The sequence below is a fragment of the Dryobates pubescens genome, chromosome 13 (genome assembly GCF_014839835.1).
Source record: "Dryobates pubescens isolate bDryPub1 chromosome 13, bDryPub1.pri, whole genome shotgun sequence".
Classification (NCBI taxonomy): Eukaryota; Metazoa; Chordata; class Aves; order Piciformes; family Picidae; genus Dryobates; species Dryobates pubescens.
In genome coordinates, this window is record NC_071624.1 from 25794988 (window position 1) to 25816954 (window position 21967).

Sequence of the window (21967 nt, forward strand, 5' to 3'; positions counted from 1 at the left end):
AAAACAAAACAAAAACAAAAACAACAAAAAAAACAAAATCTGATTCCAGAGAGAGAGTGACCTGAAAAGAGACTGTGGAAGGTTGAGCAGAAACAGCTCCAATAAGCCTTGGGTTTAATTATTATTATTATTATTATTATTATTGTTATTATTATTATTATTGTTATTTTATTAAATTGATGAGTGAGGGGCAGCAGGCAAGGGCAGTGCAGATGGGTTCCTGACCTTCAGCTCCGAGGTGAAGTGCAACCTGCCTGCTCTGGGTGTGGAAAAGGAGCTGCTGGGGGCACTGGGGGAGCCTCTCCCCAGGGAGGGCTGTGCCGAGGGCCGGGCGGCCGGGCCGGGGTGGGGGAGGGCTGCTGGCTCAGAGAGAGAGAGAGCCCTGAGCACCATCAGTGAAATGAAACGTGGAATTAAACTGAAGAGATGTTGCATAGTGCTGCCTCGTCTCCTCTCATCTGGCTTCTGAGGGCTGTCCTTGCCTGGGCTGAGGCAGGATGGGGCCTGGGTTCTGCTGCTTCCCCGGGGAGAGCTGCGTGGTGTCGGCAGACGCCCAGCCGCTTGGGTTTTCACCTTTTGCCTTTCTCCCTGCGCTCAAAGCCTGGCTGCTCCCAGACAGCCTGGGCAGGGGGAGTGCTGCTGCAGCCCACCTGCTGGCTGGGGGTGTCACCAAGACCTGCCTGCAGAGGCAGAGGGAAATGTCCTCCCTTCACAGGCTGTGTTAGGGCGGTCGCTGCTGCGCCGTGCCCAAGGCTCACTCAGCAATGTGGCCACTGTCAAACGCTTCTTAGGAAGGAGGAGCTGAGAAACCTGTCTGAAGGGTGCAAGCAAAGCCACTGAGGTTAGATGTGTCGTCATCCCTGTCAGTTCTGACAGCTTGTGCTGGATGTTTAGATGGAAGCAGCTCCTCTACACACAGTGTGGTCAAGAGAAGTGTCTGCCTTTAGCCTACTGCCACCTGGCTTGGTCTCTTCTGGTGGGGGACTGCTTTGCCTGGCCTGCAGCCTTAATGCAGAGGGTTTAATCCATTAAAAAAATCAAACATCACCACACCACTGCCCCACAACCTCAGCACTGACTGGAGCTACCCACAAAAGCAGCTGGGGTCTCAGGGTAACGTTAAGCTGGTGCCTGGACCCCTCAGGCGCTGCACACACAGAGAGGTTTTTCAGCATTCCTCGTTTTCCTTCCTTTACCTGCCCAGTCCCTGTGCAGGAGGTACTGGGGGGCTGGGGGGAGCTCCAACCTCTGGCAAAAAGTGCTACAGAAATAGATTCTGATGACTCATGACTCAGTAATGTTATTTTGAATGCTCCAGGCTAATTATTAGTTCTCTGAGTCATTTGTTTTTGAAGGATCCTGTGGAGAAAAGAGTTTGCTGTAATGTAGCAGGTGCCTAAAATAATCTCTGGTTTATGAGCTCTCATGGCTTTTATTCCCAGTCTGGCAGTTCAGACAAGCCCAGGCTGGCTGCTCAGGGGCTTACAGGGCAGTGGTGGAGCCACAAGAGCCATGTCAGGACCAGCCCTCCTGCAGGGAACTGCTGCTGCAGCCCCTTGGCCTGGCAGGGTGTGGGACAGGGCATGGGGGCATGGTTCTCTCACCCCTTCCCTCCTGCAGCCCCCCCCTGGCCCTGGTCACTGAGATGTGTTGCAGTCCTGCTCCTCCTCCACCAATGTGCTCTACATGAACGTGGCTCTGCCTGAATGTCTTCTCCTGAAGAGCTTCCAGGTTATTTTAAGCCAAACCCAGCAGCCTGGTGCTGTTTGGAGGGCAAATTACTCTTGCTAATCAATGCAAAATCAAGTGGGCTATTTTGGTTCTAATTGGAGCTGCTCCCCTGGCCTGTACCCCCCCTTGCTGCAGGCATATTTAGGGCTGCAGGTATATTCTGGGCTGGCTAATTTGCCATACTTTGAAGGACAAAGTGATACAAAGGTGCCTTCCAGTGCATCCCTGTAATGACCTGGGGTCTTGCACAGCCCTGGTCGTGGTGGGGGCAGCACAGACCTCTCAGGCTGTGCTGCTTTTGCCAGGTGGTGAGGGTTAGAGAGGGTATTTTTCTGTTTTCTGAGCTTTTTTACTTCACACACAGAGAAAAGTTTCTCTTGGTTATTTCCTAGCCACAAAGCAGTATGGGGAAGGGTGCAGGGGTCACTGTAAGAAGCCCTCAAGATCTGCCCCCATGCTGGGCAGAAATAGCTCCACTCTGCTCCCAGGCAGACCCACGCTGGCCAAGCCCAAGGCCAAGCCCATCACCAATGACATTAATGCCACATGCCCAGAGAAGGGCAACAAAGCTGGAAAACTCCTTTGATGAGTTATGAGGAGCAGCTGAGGGAACTGGGGTGGTTCAGCCTGGAGAAAAGGAGGCTGAAGAGCCCTTCTCACTCTCCACAACTAACTGAAAGGAGGTTGGAGTGGGATGGGAATTGGTCTCTCCTCCCAGGTAACAAGCAGCAGGATGAGAGGAAACAGCCTCAGGTTTAGACTGGGGAGTAGGAAAACTTTCTCCAGAGAGTGGTTAAGCCCTGAACCAGGCTGCTCAGCGAAGCACTCCCTGAATGTGTTCAAAAACCCTGTAGAGGTGGTACTTAGGGACATGATTTAGTGCTGGGCTTGGCTGTGTTGGACTTGGTCTTGGAGGGCTTTCTCAACCTGTGGTTCTCTAATTCAAAAGGCAGCTGGGAAAGAGGAGTGAGACCCAATCATGCAGATACCAAGGTCAGTGAACCACCAAGGTCAAGAGGAGGCAGAAAAGACAGGAGTGCAGCTGAGCCTGGAAAGAAGGGAGGGGTGGGGGAAAGATTGCTTTAGATTTGTTCTTAGCCCTTGTTACCCTGCTGTGGCAATAAAACAGTTCCCCCACATTAAGCCTTTTCTGCCCACAATGGTAACTGCTAAGTGTTCTTTTCCTGACCTGCCAGCTTTGCATGGTACCTTCTCTCCTGTCCTGTGGATGGAGGGGGAGTAACAGTGCAGCTGGGAGGGCACCTGGCCAAGGTCAATCCCCACCCCAGCACTTCAACCAGAAGGGTGAGTGCTGGCATTTCCAGACTGCAGGCTCTCTGCCACTAACTTTGCTCCCACCAAGCAGCGTGTTCAAGAATGCCCTCGGCCACTGCAATGATGTAAACATCCCCTCCCCTCTGCACAGAGCCATACACCACTTCTATTTAGGGCTGAGGACCTTGTTGGCACCTAATTAACACACAGATTTTTGCAATTTATTGCACAGCAAGACTGCAGGTAGGACTCAGGCATCCGTGCTCAGCCCAGCTCTGCAGAAGGCCCAGCCCCAAGCTTGCAGCGGGGAAAGGCTGTGACCGGGAGCGGCTAAACCCTGCGGTGCTCCTCAAACAGCAACATCCACAGAGGGAATTGTTTGTCACACACCTTTCTCACCAGATTTGTTTGCAAGGCTTTAATAAGCTTCCTCACATTCAAAAGGACACAGCTGCTCCCATGAGGCTGGCAGGTTTGGGCAGCTCGCGTTGCATGTAGAGCAAGGTGTAAATGAAAGCCACCTTCAGGGGGGGCTCACAGCGGTGAAGGTCTGACACAGCTTAACAGCAGCTTTCTCCTTGCCCTGCCTCAACCCACCACAGCCACACACCACCAGCAGTAACAACTCACAGCTCTGGGTACCTTGTTTCACCTTGCCTGTATTTTGTGGAATCACACAATGCCAAGTTGGAAGGGACATACACACACACACACACACACACACACACCCAGATCACATCTGGACCAGCAGGATGTGGGGGAAGAGTCTGCCCCTGTACTCTGCTCTCATCATACCCCACCTGCAGCACTGCATCCAGTTCTGGTGCCTCCAGCCCGAGGGACATGGAGCTGCTGGAATGGCTCCAGAGGCCATAAAGATGAGCAGAGGGTTGGAGCACCTCCCCTAGGGAGACAGGCTGAGAGAGTTGGGGCTGTTCAGCCTGGAGAAGGCTCTGGGGAGACCTTGGACAGCTTTCCAGTACCTGAGGGGGCCATACAAGAAAGCCAGGAAGGGACTTTTTAAAGGGCTCATAGTGATAGGTTGAGAGGGAATGGATTGACGCCTGAGGAGGGCAGATTTAGACTGGAGATTAGGAAGACAGTCTTTACAGTGAGCGTGGTGAGCCACTGGAACAGGTTGCCCAAGGAGACTGTGGATGCCCCTTCCCAGGAGGTGTCCAAGGCCAGGTTGGATGAGGCCTTGGGCTAGTGCAAAGTGTCCCTGCCCCTGGCAGAGGAGTTGGAACAAGGTGATCTTCAAAGTCCCTTCCAGCTGAAACCACTCTCTGAGTCTTTCTCAGTGCAATTGAAATGAGCTGTCCCAGCACCCTCTCAAGATGAGTCTTAAACCTGTTGTAGGTAGGGGAATCCACCCCTTCCCTTGGGAGGATTCTGTCTGACTGTTCTTATGGTGAGACATTTTCTTCTGGAGTCCAATGGGAATCTCCTCAGCAGCAACTTCTCCCCATCACCACTTGTCTTTTCCATGGGACTCCTTGTAAAAAGGGAGTCCTCATCATCCTGGTAGCCACCCTTTATGTACTGGTCCATGGCAACAAGGTCTCACCCTAAGCCTTCTCTACACAAGACTGAATTCACTCAGCTCTCTCAGCCTTTCCTCACCTGGCAGAGGGCTTACAGTCCTCTGCTCATGGCCCTTCTCTGGACACTTTCCAGCCTGTCTGCCTCTCTTTTTGTACAACTGCAGGCAGGGCTCCAGGTGTGGCCTGACAAGCATTAAGTAGATTGGGACAATGACTCCTTTAAGCCCTTGAGTTCATCAAGAGAGAGTTTACTCCCCCCACCAAGTTTTGGTAATTACAGAGACGTGCTAGAGAACTTCAGCTACTGGAGCCAAAATGCACATACCTGGTGTCCCCTGGGCCCGTGGAGATGCTGCCTGCCTACCCTGCTGCAGGTGCAGAGGTGTCCCAGCTGGCAGGAGAGCTCTCCTGTCACATCACTGCCAGCTGAAATGCCTCAAGTTTAAATGCAGAGTGCAGGACAGAGCAGCTCAGGTGTGAAAGCCAACCTCAAGACTATTCCATTACTACCAACAAAGGCTTTTGAATCACTTTATTAAAAAGGTATGAACTTGGAGCTTCCCAAAATAACATACACAGCAGAAGTATCACACAAAGAAATGCCACAGCTGTGCCTGGAGTAGTGCCCAGGAGAGTTTCCCACAGGGTGGTGTGAGATGTGTGCCTGCTACAGGCACATACAGCTGCTGCACTCCATCTCCACAAGCCTGCTGTGTCCTAAACATACCACAGCTTCTCTGGTACCAAGGAACAAGGTTGTGCTTCTTGCCCATCAAGACCTCCCTGCCCAGCTAGGTGCTGCTGAAAAGCCTGGCTCATTTAAGACCTCTCAGCAGCTAAGAGCCACCACAGCCCTGACGACAGGGAGAGTGCAGGGAGTCCCCAGAAAATCCTAGGTAGGGGGTTGTGATCAGCACATGAAGGCAAAAGCACTTAGTGAGCAGCTGAGTGCTGCTCATGTCCACTGCCTGAGCACCCACCCTGCAGGCAGCTGAGGGAGCTTCATTACCAGTCTACCTCCACTAACAGGCTGGGCTGGCTCCTCTCACCATCAGCCACCCCTCCACAGCAGCACAGCCAGTCCTTGATCTGCCTTTCCCCACTGGCTGACCTAACAGCACTCTCTCCCTGCAAACACCTCCTCTTACAGCTTAAAGAACATGTTCAGTCCTTAAGAGTCCACACAGCAGCCGGCCACAGCCTGGGCTAAGAGCAGCCTCAGGCCCCTGGCTGTGCATCCAGCTTCTGCACAACAGCAGCCTGGGCAGAGTGCAGCTGGTGGTGGGCACTGAGGGCAGCTGTGCTGGACACCAGAGAGCATGACTTCTCCCATATTCAAAATAATTAGATACCAAAAGAGACCTTTCCCTTGAGGAACAGTCAGGCTCAGCCCAGCACTGACACCTCAGAGCTGGTGACAGGGCAAGCATTCATAAGGAAGTGTCCTTGGCACAAGATGAGATCTCTAGCACATCTTCCCTGAGGGAGATACTCTTCATCCTCAGGCAGAGAGGCTCATCAGCTGTGGGCTGGGCCACAGACTCTCTGGGAGCTCATCATGAAGCAACCAGAGCACTCCTTGCATTTCCTCTCCCCTTAGGGAACACACTTCCTGCAGCCAGGCTGGAGCTGACAGCACCCCCAGGCACTGCCATGGCCATCTCTGCTCACAGTCACTTCTTGCTTGGCTTCACAGGAGTCTTCCTTTCCAAAAGGCTTGGCACCAGGTCCCAGCAACAGTAACTAGGTGAAAGACTTCACCATGCTCACCATGTGATCAACTCCACAGGCAACATCCACCACCTCACCAGGAACAGTCACCTGCAACAGACACACAGGAGGAGATTACTGCTCAAGCTGGAACTTGGCCACTGTACTTCCCATTTCTCATCTCATGCTCCTGCTGCTTGGCACACCAGTTGGTTTCACAGGGACTTGTACCAAGGAGAGTGGCATCCTGAAAATCCAGAGGAAGCAAGACTCAGCACCAGACACACTGGTGCAGGGAGCTGTGAAATGTTCTCCTCCTCCCTCCACAGAGGCACAGAAACCTTTGGAAGGACAGACCATCAGACTGAGGAGACAGCCTCAGCCCATCTGCTCAGCAGCAGACAGAGCAGAATCCAGGCAGCAGAGGAAGAGCTGCCCAAGCACCATCAGGGTTTGCCTCTTCTCTCACCAGCAAGGACTGGAACGAGGCAAAAGTTCAACTCATTCCAAGGCAGATTTTGCTTTGATGCTAAGCAGACCCAGCTCACTCTCTAGTGGTCACAGCTCATTCACTTGAAGATGACTTCAAGCTCCAGGAAAGCAGAAATGACAGATGCAAGGTTTTCCTCAGAGCTAAGGGGGAGGAGATAACTAACTCTAGGGCAGGAGGGCACACACAGTATCCTGGTAACTGCCCTTGCTCTGGTACATTGCTGTGCTGGTGGTAGGGAAACCTGGACAAGCCACACTTGGTGAATTCAGAAACCCCTCTCAGCCACAGCAGTGTGATTTTAGGCAAGTGCTGCAGATCTGGTGGGTTTTGTTGATTTTTAGAAGGGAGAGAAATCATGCTAAAAAAATACATCCACTGCAAGTTCACACACACAGAAAGGGACTCCAGGGTGGTCCACTTCGCCTCCCTCCTCTCCTGCTTGGCCTTCATGGAGACTGAGAACATCTGCTAGGCTGAGTGCTGAACTCCAGAGCCAAAGACTCTTCTACACCCCCAGAGTCTGGCTCTCAGAGCCATCCAAGGGAAGGGAGTGGGACTGGAAGTGCTGCAAAACAGCTATGAAAACAGTTCAGTGGCTAAGGATCTCCTACTGTAACTACACAAGCAGCCCAGTGACCCACCACCACAACTGCTCAGCTGGTAGCACGTAAGACCCTTAATGGGAAGGTTGTGAGTTCAAGCCTGCAGTGGGCAGTAGTGGCCTCCCTACTCTAGTCATGAGGTCTGTGGTGACAGGTTGGACTCGATGATCTTGGAGGTCTCTTCCAACCTTAGTGATACTGAATACTGATACTGAACTGCTTGACTTGGAAGAGGAGCAGGGGAAGGAAGCCCACAGCTGTGTGGACCTGCTGCCCCTACAGCCCAGCCTCCACAAGAGAAACATTTCCATGTGCAATGCAAGTCTGCTGGGTCACAGGTGAGCAGTACTGCTGGTGTTCTCTGCAGTGCAAAAGTGAAGTGCAGGTGAGAAGGGAAGGGAAGGAGCAGTAAGGGGCAGCAGGTATAAGACTGGAGAGGAGGGAGCCAAGAACTGCTGAGCTGTGATGGCACAGCACCAGATGTTTCTTTGAGATCTGAAACTGAGACTGAAATAGCAGATTAAAAAGTTTTCACTGGATACCTCCACCTCTTAGTGGGCTACACAAGGACCTCTGGAAATCAAAGCAGTTCTACAATCATGAGGCTTCCATCTCTTTGAAAAGCACTCAGCAAAACTACAAAGCAAATGGTGCTTCTTGCCCTCAGGATAGCAAAGACTAAAGAATATACTCTGGGCCTTAATAGCACCATCCTTACCCTCCATGGGAAATAGTGGTCTTCCATCCTTCCAGTTCCCAGGCAGCCTCTTAGATTCTTGCCCCATACAAACAGTTCTCCTCTGTCTATAAAGGGCAAAACAGAAGAAGAGGAAAAAGAAGAAAATAGGGCAGAGCCATTAAAAAGGGAGAATTTTATTTGTGATGCTGGCAAGTGTGGCTGCAGTGCTTCTGGGAGCACAAAGGGTTACACATGCAGCATGAAAGCCACCAAGTTTAGTTCCAAGGACAACAAATGTACTTGTGCTTGGGGAAAATGGTGCCTAATGAGCAGGACAAGCAGCAAGTTCTGGGTACAAACCTTTGCTTCCCTCCCTTACAGCTCTTGCTTTGGGATTTTATCTGAAGAAAGAGTTCAGCAGGAGAGATTCCAGGGAATCATTTGTGGTGAAGTGAATCACTGCACTGGAAGTCAGACAATTACAGCTGACCCACATCAATGATCAGCACAGCAAAGCATGCAAGCAAAGCAGTGAATCTGTCCCAGGCTGTCACCTGGGGACTGGTAACTCAGCTGCCTGACAGAAGTGGCCTTCAAATGACAGCTTGGGAAAAGAAAGAAAACTTGTCTTCAACAGAGCTGAAGAGTTTTAGGCTCCTCAGTAAAACATGGAAATCTCTAGTGTTCAGATCAGCCCCACAGCAGAGACAACCAAAAGAGGGCCTCTAACATTTCCTGATTGCCAGGTAAAGCACCCTGCACCCAGACTGCTAGTGTCGTGCACACAGCTTCCCCAGGGAGGAGCGTGAGGTGTCAAGGCGCTCGGTCCATCGGCAACCTCTTTCAGTCCCCAGTCGCTGGGTTTTCTGCGCTGCTGCCCTCTGCTGCCCACTGTGAAACGGCTCTGAAATTCACAACTTCCCTGCAAGGCATCAGCTGAACACACCAGAGCACCACTGCAAGTGAAGAGTGTGGTGTGAGCCCTCCCACCCCGGACTGCTAACTCAAGCAGGTCAGAAGAGCCACGAAACCTTGACATCTAGCGCCAACTTAGGCTGGTGTCGTTTGTTCATCTGCCACACCAGTTCCTGATGGTTTTAAAGTGGAACTGTATGACTGATTCTGTACCAGGAATCAAACCCAAAATCTTCTCCACAGCAGCAGGCCCAGAAACTTACTTGTAAGGGCAGCAAAGTGGCTGAGTCCACAGCGAACGTGAGCAACGCGGACGTCCGGATTGAAGTCTGAGCGGCCAAAAAGGCTGGGTGGGATCATCTCTGGCACTGCTGTCTCTATTAGGTTTGGTCCTTTCCCAAGAATTCCATAGCCCCAGACAAAAACATTTCCTTCTTCTGCAATTCAATAAGAACACATTCTGTAAGAAAGTCTGTGCCTGTGCAACTTCATGCCGTGACCTGCAGTTAATGGGATCCAAAGGGAGAGTTTCCTTTCTCCCAGAGCAGTCGAGCACCTTTTGGCTAGCAAGCAGACCAAGCACAACAATGCCAGCACAGTGTGGGCTGGATAAAATCCTTGAGCTTACTGACTGAAGGGGCAGAGGTTGAGTGTTTTATTGTCACAGCTTTTCCCTTTGAAGCACAGCCACACCAGCAGGAGGCTGGTCACCCTGGCCTGGCATTCTGCCCTCTCCTGGGTGCCTGGGAAAGGCAGCAGTTGGATGGCACAAGACAGTGCCTGCTAGCTCTGATCCCTTCAGACTAGCTCAAATCTCTTATCATCCCAACCCCCATATTGTGTGTATGAGATGATCCTCCACTGGAGCTGTACAATCCTCTCCTTCATTCCTTTACTTGGTGGCTTTCAAGCTGTGTTCCCCTAGCCACCGGCACTCCAAAGCGGCATTCACCAAGAAGCCTGCTGCAGGGCTGCACTGCTCTCAGAACCCTCTACTTCTCCAGCCTAGTTTATCAAGATCTACTTACATGTCAGATTTATATTGAGTCTAAAGGGTTCTTTTTTGCTCTCAGGTGCTGCTTTACTTCTTCATACATCCATCTTCATTGCAGGCCTCCTATGGCCCGTGTGATCAGCAGACATCAGAGCCACGAGCAGCAAGCAGGCTCTTGTTCCAGTTTGCATAAGCCCACACTGGAAGCAATGCTCTGTGGCTAGTGACAACTCCCCATGTGCATTCTTAAACCAGAGGTTTCTCAGGCTCCCAGCTTTCCTCCTAACACACAGCACTCTCCTGCTCCCAGTACACAAGATACATGTGGGAATGTTAGAGGTGGATGTCACAATCCACCTACTGCATGACAGCTGTGAAGGCAAACTCACCTGTCAGCACCACGTTGCCAGTCCCTCCACAGGCAGCCTCCTTTATCTTCCCAATCTTGAATGGCAGGTGTCTGGGAACATTCACCTGTGTGAGGTTGCAGGAGAGCTGTTAGAGACAAGGTAAACTGCAAACTAGACACACACCTGTCACTTGTTCTCTAGTTCTGGTTATACCTTACACAGACAACCCTGACACAACCAACCTTTCATGTCCAAATGACAGAGTGAACACAAACCCTAAGATCTAAGAAACTACCTGAAATTCATGAAGGCTGAGAGTGGACAGAGTGGGAGAAGGTGCCCACTGGAAAGCTTCCAGGCATGGCAACAAAGCTGCCTCCTTCTGACCACCCTCAAGCACCCACCCAGGAAACTACCACACTGCTTAGCCCAGTCATTGTCACCAGGCCTGAAGGGTGTCAGTAATTATCCCACATGAAGGATACCCAGGGACATGGTTTAGTGGTGACCTGGCAGTGCTGAGCTAATGACTGGACTCAAAAGTCTGGTCCAACCTAAACAATTTTATGATCCTGTGGTATTTTACTAGAGCCATAAACAATGCAACTCTCTGCTCTCAGCCCTCTGCCAAGAACAGCTTAGGTATTAATTCATTCCCTGCCTCCATTTCTTCCTCAGCTAACTGCAAGAGGAGACCATCTGCCCACTCACCTCAGTACTACAATACCTGATGTCAAGTCAGCACTGTACTTCTGCCCCCAAAACACCTTCTACCTGGGACTTGTTTAGGACTCAGGTGAAGAATTCACCAACATACAGGCTGATTGGAAAGGACTTCCAACCTGGATCAGCACCATGCTGAAAACAGGACCACTCAAGACTCCCTCTCAGCCAAATGACTAATTCCTGTCCTGGAACCAGCACAAGCACTCGAGCTGCACCTCAGTTTGGTGCAAAGTCCATGCAAGGAGCACACAGGGTGCAGTCTTCCTTTACAACAGACTAACAAACTGAGGTGAGGTCACAAGTCTTTGCCTATCAACAGCTGGCAAACACACTCCCCTAAAGCTATACAAGCATTTCAGACAGATTGGTTTTGTAAGCATGGGTAAAAACCAGCCTGCTAGTGGTGTTAGTTGGTATTGATTTACACTGCTGTCAGAAGAACCCAGAGCAGGGAGGAGGGGGTAATTTTTAACTGTGTGCAACAGCTGAAGTGGAACATGTTAGAACAGGCCCCCAGGCCAACTGACCTGCGTGGTTTCTGTGACACATGCCAACTGCAAGTACTCTGAATTTCCCCAGCCAAAGACATCTCCTTCATCTGAGACAGCCAGACAGCAGTCCCCATAGGAAGAGACCTGGATGATGTTTACTCCAGCAATGTCACCCTGTAGCTTAGTAGGAACACTGGTGATGTCGTAGTGTCCTAGACCTGAAAGGAAAAAAAAGTAGAAAGATGATGGATTTTTTTTTTCCCCAGATACACTTTTAACACCTACCCAGGAGCATTTTGTCATGTTACAACCTCATCTTCCCATCCACAGCTCTTAACCACCAGCTTCAATGGACAAGCAACCACAGGCACCAGTTCTGCCAGCCTAAGTCACCTCTCTGAAGTACAAAACAACTTTACACAATCACACCTGGAGGATACCAGTGAGGAAGTTCTTTGACAGCAGAAGCCACCAGAAGAAGGGCCTGGCCAAGGACCCCATGCTGTGACAGTAACAGCTGTCAAAGGTCTCTTGTCAGTTCAAAAGCAGTCTAAGAAGCAAAACAGACCCTGAAGCCAGAGAATCAGGAAGGCAAAGCCTGCACAGCAGCAAGGGAGTTCACCTTCTCATGCCACTTCCACACCCCTTCACAAGCTATAAACATTAGACAGATTCTCCCCAGCTGCCCTGTCAGCAGGGCATCCCAAAGCTGCTTTCAAATCATAGAATCAATAAGGCTGGAAAAGACCTCAAAGATCATCAAGTCCAACCTCTCACCCAACACCTCATGACTACTAAACCATGGCACCAAGTGCCACATCCAATCCCCTCTTGAACACCTCCAGGGATGGGGACTCCACCACCTCCCTGGGCAGCACATCCCAATGGCTAACAACTCTCTCTGGGAAGAACTTTCTCTTCACCTCCAGCCTAAACTTCCCCTGGCACAGCTTGAGACTGTGTCCTCTTGTTCTGGTGCTGGTTGCCTGGGAGAAGAGACCAACCCTTCCTGGCTACAACCTCCCATCAGGCAGTTGTAGAGAGCAAGCAGGTCTCCCCTCAGCCTCCTCTTCTCCAGGCTAAGCAACCCCAGCTCCCTCAGCCTCTCCTCAGAGGGCTGTGCTCGAGGCCTCTCCCCAGCCTCGTTGCCCTTCTCTGGACACATTCAAGAGTCTCAATGTCCTTCTTAAATTGAGGGGCCCAGAACTGGACACAGGACTCAAGGTGTGGCCTAACCTAAATGATCTGCTTTGCCTCAAGTGCTTTACACAGAGTGTAACCAAACATCTGCACCTGGCCCTTTCTGTCCAGACATGCATGACAAACACATCACAAGCTCTGAGTCAGGACAGCTTGCTGTAGCCATCAATTCACTGAAATGCAAGCTGAGCTGAGCTCCTACCTGTTTGTCCATCAGCTCCCCATCCACATGCATAGACTGTGCCTTTCTTGGTTCTGAACAGACTGTGGTCCTGCCCACACACAACCTGCACACAAACACAAAGTCACAGCTGGTCAGGAAAGGTGTTCAGGATCAAACACAAAGCCCTACCTGCAGACAAGCCAAGCAGTGAACCTCTACAATGCCCATCAGCTCAGACTGTGACTTGTCTCTCCCAGCCAGACAGGGCAGGCTTGAGAACAGCAGGAGACAGCACAGAAAGCAGCAGAGTTTTATTTGTGGCAAGTGATGCAGCAGTTGCTTTGCTCTCAGAACCAAAACAAGGCCTAGTTAACAGAAAGCTCAACTCAACAGTGCAAGACAATAAACCAGCACAGAGTAAATAAGCAGCACCCTTCACAGAGTGCTGCCACATGGCTCTCAGTGCCAGCTGCAGACTGCCATTGATTCCCTGCCATGCAAGAGCTCTAGGAACACATCTGTTCCCAAACTGACATTTATGTTGAACTAGCAATCATGTCTGCCACAGGCTTGGCATGAATTAATGCCAAGATCTTCAAAAGCAGACATTAAAAATTAGCCAAAGATGAAAAGGGATTTAATCCACAAGTTGAAAAGAGTGACTACCAAGAATATTAAGCACATCACTGCTGTCATCAAAGCACAACAGGTACCAATTACTGAAGCCCCTTGAAAAAACCCCAGACACACAAAAAGCATGAAAAATCCAAGCAGAAGTTTACAAGCCTAATTCAAAACATCATTAAGCTGTACCATGGCACACCCTCCTCATGTGGACCTCAATGAATGACCCTTGCCTTCCAGGATGCTGCAGGGAACAGGAGCAGTGTTTGCCCACAGAGCACTGCTACAGTGGCACAGACATAGCAGAGAACTGTGTCTGGAAGCACTGCAGCCACCTGCAGACTTGGTGGCAGTATGTCCATGTCTCTCTTGTATTAGGGAGCCCAATGTTGAGTGTGGCCCCACCAGTGCTGAGCAAAAGGCAAGGACCACCTCCCTAGACCTGCTGGCAAGACTCTTCCTAATGCAACTGAGGATTCTATTTGCCTTCTCTACAGCAAGGTCTTGCTGCTGGCTCATGGTGGTGGAGTCGCCGTCCCTGGAGGTGTTCAAGGGGAGATTGGACGTGGCGCTTGGTGCTATGATCTAGTTGTGAGGTCTGTTGGAACAGGTTGGACTTGATGATCCTTGGGGTCTCTTCCAACCTTGGTTACTGTGATACTGTGATACTGTGAACTTGCTGTCCACCAGGAATAACAACAGAATAGAATAACAGAATTAACCAGGTTGGAAAAGACCTTTTGAGATCATCAAGTCCAACCTATCCCCCAATACCATCTAATCAGCTAAACCATGGCACCAAGTGCCTCGTCCAGGCTCTTCTTAAACACCTCCAGGGATGGTGACTCCACCACCTCCCTGGGCAGCACATTCCAATGGCCAGTCTCTCTTTCTGTGAAGAACTTCTTCCTAACATCCAGCCTAAGCCTCCCCTGGCACAGCTTGAGACTGTGTCCTCTTGTTCTGGTGCTGGTTGCCTGGGAGAAGAGACCAACCCCCACCTGGCTACAATCTCCCTTCAGGTAGCTGTAGAGAGCAATAAGGTCTCCCCTGAGCCTCCTCGTCTCCAGGCTAAGCAACCCCAGCTCCCTCAGCCTCTCCTCATAGTGTTTGTGCTCCAGGCCCTTCCCCAGCTTTGCTGCCCTTCTCTGGACACATTCCAGCAAGTCAACAGGCATTTTCTGCAGAGCTACTTCCCAGCAGGTCAGCCCCCAAGCCTCAGTGGTGTCCGAGGCTGCTCCTCCCCAGGTGCAGCACTGCATCCTTGTCCTTGCTGAACTTCATGGAGGTTCACATCAGCCCACTTCTCCTGCCTCTGGATGGCAGCACCATCACCTGGTCAATCAGCCACTCCTCCAGGTCTTTGTCACCTGCATACCTGCTGAGGGTTCACTCAGCTCCATCATCCAGCTCATCAGTGAAAGCATTAAGCAGAGCAGAGCCAGCATGGACCCCGGGAGACAGCAGTGGCATTCAGCTGGTCCTCCCCGCAGGGATAACCACCCTCTGAGCTCACCTGCTCAGCCAGGTTTCAACCCACCTTTAGACTTCAGCTCAGGTGATCCCCTTACCTGGACAACTCTGCTGTCAAACTCCTTCAGCTGATGAATTACATAGCTTTCACTGGACACCACCAACCAACCAACCACCGAGAAGAGAAGAGAAAAGGCAACACAGAGGATTTCAGCGGAGTGAAGTGAAAAACGGGAAGGTTGAGCTGCCTTTACTGAAGGTCACTTTGCCATCACAGCAGAGATTCTTTCCTAGGTTCCCTTACATAATCAAAGAGCATAGCTCCACTGTAAAATTACTGCACAGAGAAGGAAAGTCATTTGCATTCTCTTATTGAAGAGCTGTCACTTTTAAAGCACCACCTCTCTTGGGAACTGGGTGTGGGAGCAACCCTCGGACACATTCCTTAGTCTAGAACGGACAGACAGCACTGCAGCACCTACAGAAACACACCACCTCACTGGAGGTTAAGCACAGTGTAGTGTTACATCCATGCCATTCTTTCACCAAGCCAGGAATTCTGAACATTCCAATGACTTAACTTCCAGAATCAAGGCAAAGAAAAGCCAACTAAACTGCAGCTGTTTTCTTACACTCCATGGGCCACATCTTCTGGCTCACAGAGAGAGCAAGGAACAAGATCTCTTCTAGGCCTATGTCAGGGAATCAGCAATTCAGTGTGTTCCCCCCTATCCACTTACATCACTACTACCTTCCAGAGCATTTGGAGAATATGCTTTGGTGTGTGGCTCACAAAAAGCCTGTGAAGGAAAAGCACTGCAGATTCAAAGGCAGTTACAGCAAAGAGCCTCAACAAAAGGGTGCCTCTTTCATCATTAAATGGCATTTCTGACACACTCAGAAATAGCACTTGCACTCCAAGAGGTGAAAGGGAGAAAGACCAACTACTAACACCAATTACCTCAAGCAATTTAGGAAGGCTGGGTTTTCTCACCATGTCCTGTGAGACTGCCACATGCTGACATCATTCTGTCTTTTGTCAGTGTGGTCTGAGAAGTGCTAGTGCCCAGCCTGCCTATAAAGCCAAGCCATTTATATGACACCTGCAGCATAAAAGCCTGTTCTCAGCCTCCTTCATCCTAAATCCCAGCCCTGACAGATTTTTTTTCCCCACCTCCAGGCTTTTCTGTAGGGTTGTTTTGAGGCAGTTATGTTTTTAACACTAAGGAAGTTCAGGATCTCAGGATTCTCACCTGTACATTTCATCTTCCACAACGTTCCGGCCACACTGCCCATAGGAATTGTTCCCCATTGTGAAAACTGGAAAACAAGGACAAAATGCACTGGGTTTGTTACTGTCCAACCCCCTGAGAGCCTCCTCTCAGCTACACAAACCACTTTCACGCAGGCCTCAGCCTGAAAGGTGGAATGTAGTACTGCAAAAATTGGCATAAGCTTTCCTCAGACCAAGTCCACTTACATTCAAGTGACTGAATCCATTTTTGTCAACAGCATCCTGGGGATGTGTTGCAGGCAGAGCAGCAGTACCTGGAGCTGACTGGCTGCTTCTCAGTAATTGCCTGGTTCATCCCACTGTTGCCAAGGAGACTCAGGAACAGATCAGCACTCCCACAGGAGCCTTAAATCAACAGCCAACCAGCTCACCCACTGATAAGCAGCACTGGATTGCTCAGTGCAGCACTGAAGCCACTGCACCAGGAATTCCCAGAGACATGGAGAGCCAACTCACAAGCAGGGTTTTCTGTACAAAGGCCCATTAATTAATTGCTTTCATAAACAAAGCACTCTGGGGCTTCAAGGGGAAAGCAGCACCGGAGCATTGGCACAGCCATCCAGAACAGAAGACGTCTGACTGAACAAGACAAGCAGGCTGCACTTCAGCAAGGCCTGGGGCTAGATAAACAAACCATATTTTGCAGCACTGGTAGTGACAAAGCTTCCAAAGCATTTACAGCCTGAGCCAGCAGAGCTCAAAGCACAGGACCCAGCTCAGGGCTGGCCCTCCAGGGAGCGATCCAAAAAAGGCCTTCAGCTCCCTGAGTCACAAGCACAGTGCAGACAGCCCACTGGGGTCTGGCTCTAAAGGGCAGAAGACAATCTTCTCTGGAGCTCTGAATGAATGCAGAGTCAGCTGTCCCTTGTCACCAGCACATACCATACCTCCTTCTCTGTCTGTCAGGATCAGGGAATGGGCTCTCCCACAGGACACCTGCAAGACTCGAGTCTGCTGTGGCTTCTCCAATGGTAATGGCACTGGAGATGGCTCCAAGACATATTCATAGCCCTTAGCTGAAGGAAGGGAGACAAGTTTACAAAGTCAGTAGCTTCCACAAAGCAAACTGATCACATATTTGCCAATCCTGTTGTACACACACACACACTTCTCTTTGATTACAAAAGCAGACATATTTCAGAAGGCCAGGATACTAAATCAGCAAAGGGCTGACTGGGATTCATCAGAGGGATGGAGTTCAAAGCCATTGAGATGCCTGAAGCCACCAGAGATCTCTGCCTAATCAACTCCCCCCCATACCTAGGGCTGAATGGTATTAAAGCTCCAGGTGGCCAGAAGTGAGAGCCTGAGGCTCTCAGCCATATGTTCAACCACCTTGGTGACTAAGGCTGGATTACTAGAGAGCTTAACACCAAGCCCAAACTAAGCACTCTGTGCAACTGAGGATACTGCAAGCAAGGTACAATAGCAGCTATCACAGAAAGGCAGCACAAAAGGTGAAGGAAAAAAAAGTCTTAGGGCTTCCTATTTAAAGAACAGTAGATTAAAGGCCCTTGCAGAAAAAAAGGAATGCAAGAAACATTAGCTAGCCTGGCTCCATAGGGGATAAGAGATCTAAGGTTTGGGGAAGAAAATGACAGGCTGCACTAGAAGACTCAGTAACTTAAAGAATATGTAATCAGGGACAGTCAGCTGGGAGGGGGGGAAAAAAGAACAGAACAGCAAAACATAAATCACTACCAGGGAAAAGGTTAAGGGGAGATAAAAAGCTCTGATATCAAAGAAAGCCACTGCAAGAAGTGAAATCAAAGCCCAGAAGACCCAAAGCAGTATTCTGCTCCCATGTAGCAGTGCTGTAACTAGTTCTCACTGCCTGCAGTTAAAGAAACCCAGCAAATCTCCACATATCCTTTAACAGCAAGACACTGCTTGGTGCAAGGACTGGCTGCTTGCAAACAGTGGGAGTTTGCTGTGCAACACAGCAGGAACTGAAAGGCAGCAAAGTTTGTGTCTGCCTAAAGAGATGTGGAAGCAAAGAACCTTTTCTTTTCTCTCTGCTCCTTCCAGCAAAGTGACACAAGCTGCTGGAACCTGTGGTCCTCATCACAGGTGTTTGAGAGATTCTGGAGCAAAGAGGCAATGGGGTGGCTAAGGAAAAGGAGGGTGAGAGTAAACTAGCAGTTTGGCTTAAAACCAGCTGAAGTTTCTGCATGAAATCCAAAGCTCCAAAGGTAGAGGTGGAGCAGCAGCAATGCCACTGATCTGCACTGCACTGTCAACAGATCCTCCCAAACACTCTTACTTAGAAGGGCTTGAACTACAAATCTGTTTAACCCAGCCATGGATTCTCTGGCACAAATAAACTGCAGGTCAGAGGAGAAAGAATAAAATGGCAAGACACTGTGCATTAGCATGCACAGAACTCAGAGATGAAACCTTTAAAAGCAGATGTGAGTGGAAGCTTCTGGGGAGCCTTCATTCTGCACTTCATGGTGACCTATCCAGTGTGCTAGCAGCGGTGCACAGCACCACCACCACCAGAAACTGCACCACTCTGCACAGGAGCTGACATTTTCTCCTGCCTCTCCACAACATTTGATCTCTTGCTCATATCAGATGCACCATCCCTTAATAGATTATGCTCTTACAGATTATAAAGAGAGAAAAAAAAATGGCTTTTCATGTGGTTAATGTTCTTGGAGAATGGTTTTCAAATCACAGATAGCCATTCTGCAAGGCTTTCAGATCTGTCTTAGGTGGAGACACTCAAGGTCAAACTTGATGGGGCTCTGAGCAACCTGATCCAGTTGGCTATGTCCCTAGTCACTGCAAGGGGAGTTATCATAGAATCAACAAGGTTGGAAAAGACCTCAAAGATCACCAAGTCCAACCTGTCACCCAAGACCTCATGGCTACTAGACCATGGCACCAAGTGCCAGGGTTGGACAAGGCCACATTTGAGGGGTCCCTTCCAAGCCAAAACACTCTATGATTCTGCATGGAGATCATCATCTTAAATGTGTTTGAGAGCCTGGCACAAGACAGAGTGAATGAATAACATGATTTTTCCTCAAAGTGCAATTGGGAATGGAAATCAAAAACACATGGGGGAAAAAAACTTATCCACTGACCATACAGAAGACATCTCCATGAGAAAGGAAATTATAGGTCAGAGGCAAAAGAAGGCAGTGAAGCCTCCTGCCCAAATTGTGCCATAATTAGTCCACCACACTCTCTACTATCAAACTAGAGAGATTCAAAGCAACATCTTAACCAACACACACAGCTGCACAATAAGTACTTAGATTTTCAGTTACTGCAAGTGCAGTGCAGAGAGAGGATGCACACCTTGACCTTACAAAGCACACAAAACCACAGCTAAGTTTCAAACAAATCAGTAAGTGAGTTTCTAAATAAACAAATACATCAATAAATGAGGGCTTCTCCTAGGAAAAGGAAGAGAAAAACAACAAAGCACAGCCTCACACTCTGCATCAAAGCCCCCTGGGCATTCTTCATGCCATCAAGCTTCCCACATCATTCTTACCTCGATCTCTTCTGCTTCTCTGGAACCCAAGCTGGGAGTCCTTGTTGAGCCCCATGCCCCACACTTTGGTGATGTCTGTGGTGTCAGAGGCCAGCAGTGTGAATCCATAACCACAGGCAGCAGAGGAGATCTTTGAAGACAAACAGACCCCACACCGTTCACGTACAAAGCAAGTTCCACCCCATGCCATCTGCTCAGCAGCATTCATCCTTCATTGAGCTCTGAGCAATCTGATCTAGTGTGAGGTGTCCCTGTCCATGGCAGGGGGGTTGGAACTGGATGATCCTTGAAGTCCCTTCCAACCCTAACAATTCTGTGATTCTAAGCTATATCCAAATATCACAGAATCAATAAGGTTGGAAGAGACCTCAAAGACCATCAAGTGCAACCTGTCACCCAACACCTCATCACTACTCAACCATGCCACCAAGTGCCATGTGCAATCCCTTCTTGAACACCTCCAGAGATGGTGACTTCACCATCTCCCTGGCAGCACATTCCAATGGCTAACAAATCTCTCTGTGAAGAACTTTCTCCTCACCTCCAGCCTAAACTTCCCCTAGCACAGCTTGAGACTGTGTCCTCTTGTTCTGGTGCTGCTTGCCTGGGAGAAGAGACCAACCCCCTCCTGGCTACAACCTCCCTTCAGGTAGCTGTAGATGGCAATAAGGTCTCCCCTGAGCCTCCTCTTCTCCAGGCTAAACAATCCCAGCTCCCTCAGCCTCTCCTCACAGGGCTTGTGCTCAAGGCCTCTCCCCAGCCTCATTGCCCTTCTCTGGGCACCTTCAAGAGTCTCAATGTCCTTCTTAAACTGAGTGGCCCAGAACTGGGCACAGTACTAAACTCAGGGGGTGTATGGATTTTGCAAAACTGATCAGAAACATTCTCATCAGAGATAAACACAACAGCATGAAGCCAAGCACAACGTTTCTCTCTCAGAGCTTTGTTTTCATGTCCATATATCTTTCATTCTGCATTACTTTGGACCCACTCAAGCACAGCAGGAAGACCTACTTGCTGATCAGCAGGCAATTAAAAAACACCCAGCAAACAGAGAGACATTGAGAGATGAAGCCATGGTTTAGCAGTCATGAGGTGCTGGGTGACAGGTTGGACTTTGAGGTCTTTCCCAACCTTACTGATTCGATGATTCTAATAACACTCCCTTTTTCCACTCCTTTTGCTCTGACCCTCTTTGGACCTCAGAGCACAACAGGACCATGCAGACAAAAGGATAACAAAAGGCTTTTTACACACAAGTTTCCAGTCTGGGCAAGAAAGCCACTGAAAACCAGCCCGTGTCTCTGATACCCGTTCACACTCCCACTCTCTTAGGACTCTGGCAAACAAATACTGATAAATTCTCCAACTTGTAAGCTACCAAAAACCTCCCTGATGCTGCTGTATCGATTTGAAAAAAATAACCACGGCGAAGTCCTGTTAAAAACAACCCTGACTGCTCAGCGCCTTCCAGAGCTGAAAGCAGAAGCTGCCGAGAGGCACCGGGCCGGCCCGCGGCGGCGCACGGAAGCTGGCCGAGAAGCGGCGCTGAGCTCACCCTGCCGGGGCACCCCCGCCCCGGGCCCACCTTCTCCTCCGTTTCCAGTCGGTAAGGCGTGGGCTGGATGCGCCGCGGGGTCTTCCAGCCCGCGTCCGGCTTCACGAAGCTGGGGATGCCCAGGGCGCCCGAGTAGCTGAAGCCCCACACGAAGACGCGGTCCTTCCGCTTGGCCGCCTTCCCCACGTACTGGAAGACCGGAGCGGCCTCCTCGGCCTCCTTCAGCTGGCGGACGCTCTGCGGGCCGGCCGGCTTGGCCAGACCCCTGCGGAGGGCTGGCGGCGGCCGCCGCGCTCCCCTCAGGGCTGCCCACATCTCCGGCTGCCGCCCCCCGCGCCCCTCAGGCCTCCGCCGCCGCCATCTTGCCGACCTCTCACCTGCGACCCCGCCGCGGGCTCACACCGCTGCGCGCGCGCGGCCGGACGTGCTCCTCTTAAAGGGGCAACGGCGGCCTGCAGAGCGTGGGCCCCACCAGACCTTGACCTAGACGCAGACTCAACTACAAACCCAGACCCGATCCTAGTCCTAGACTCCAATTCAGGTTTGTGTCAAACCTGGACACAGTCGCTGACACAAACCCAAATACAGACCCAAACCTAAACCTAGTCTCAGACCCAGATTCTGTCCCAGATTCAAA

General features: G+C 50.4%; 1 protein-coding gene across 1 annotated transcript; it reads right to left on the bottom strand.

Annotated features, from left to right (window-relative positions):
- Positions 1-5354: 5354 nt before the first annotated feature.
- RCC1L (RCC1 like) lies at positions 5355-21657 on the bottom strand. Its single transcript, XM_054166509.1, has 11 exons — positions 21361-21657; positions 19773-19902; positions 17152-17280; positions 16224-16290; positions 15069-15120; positions 12913-12997; positions 11547-11728; positions 10333-10417; positions 9213-9386; positions 8074-8159; positions 5355-6371 (listed from the first exon to the last, which is right to left on the bottom strand). Exons 1-11 carry the CDS (start codon positions 21643-21645, stop codon positions 6294-6296), a joined length of 1353 nt encoding a protein of 450 aa, XP_054022484.1. The 5' UTR covers positions 21646-21657; the 3' UTR covers positions 5355-6293.
- Between the last annotated feature and the right edge of the window lie 310 nt (positions 21658-21967).

Coding starts and splice junctions, on each gene's coding strand:
- RCC1L (XM_054166509.1), bottom strand. CDS start 21,645: ATGTGGGCAGCCCTGAGGGGAGCGCGGCGGCCGCCGCCAGCCCTCCGC. Junction 17,281..19,772: donor GAGAAGCAGAAGAGATCGAG/GTAAGAATGATG, acceptor CCCTTCCTTCAG/CTAAGGGCTATGAATATGTC. Junction 10,418..11,546: donor GTGTCACAGAAACCACGCAG/GTCAGTTGGCCT, acceptor AACCTCACACAG/GTGAATGTTCCCAGACACCT.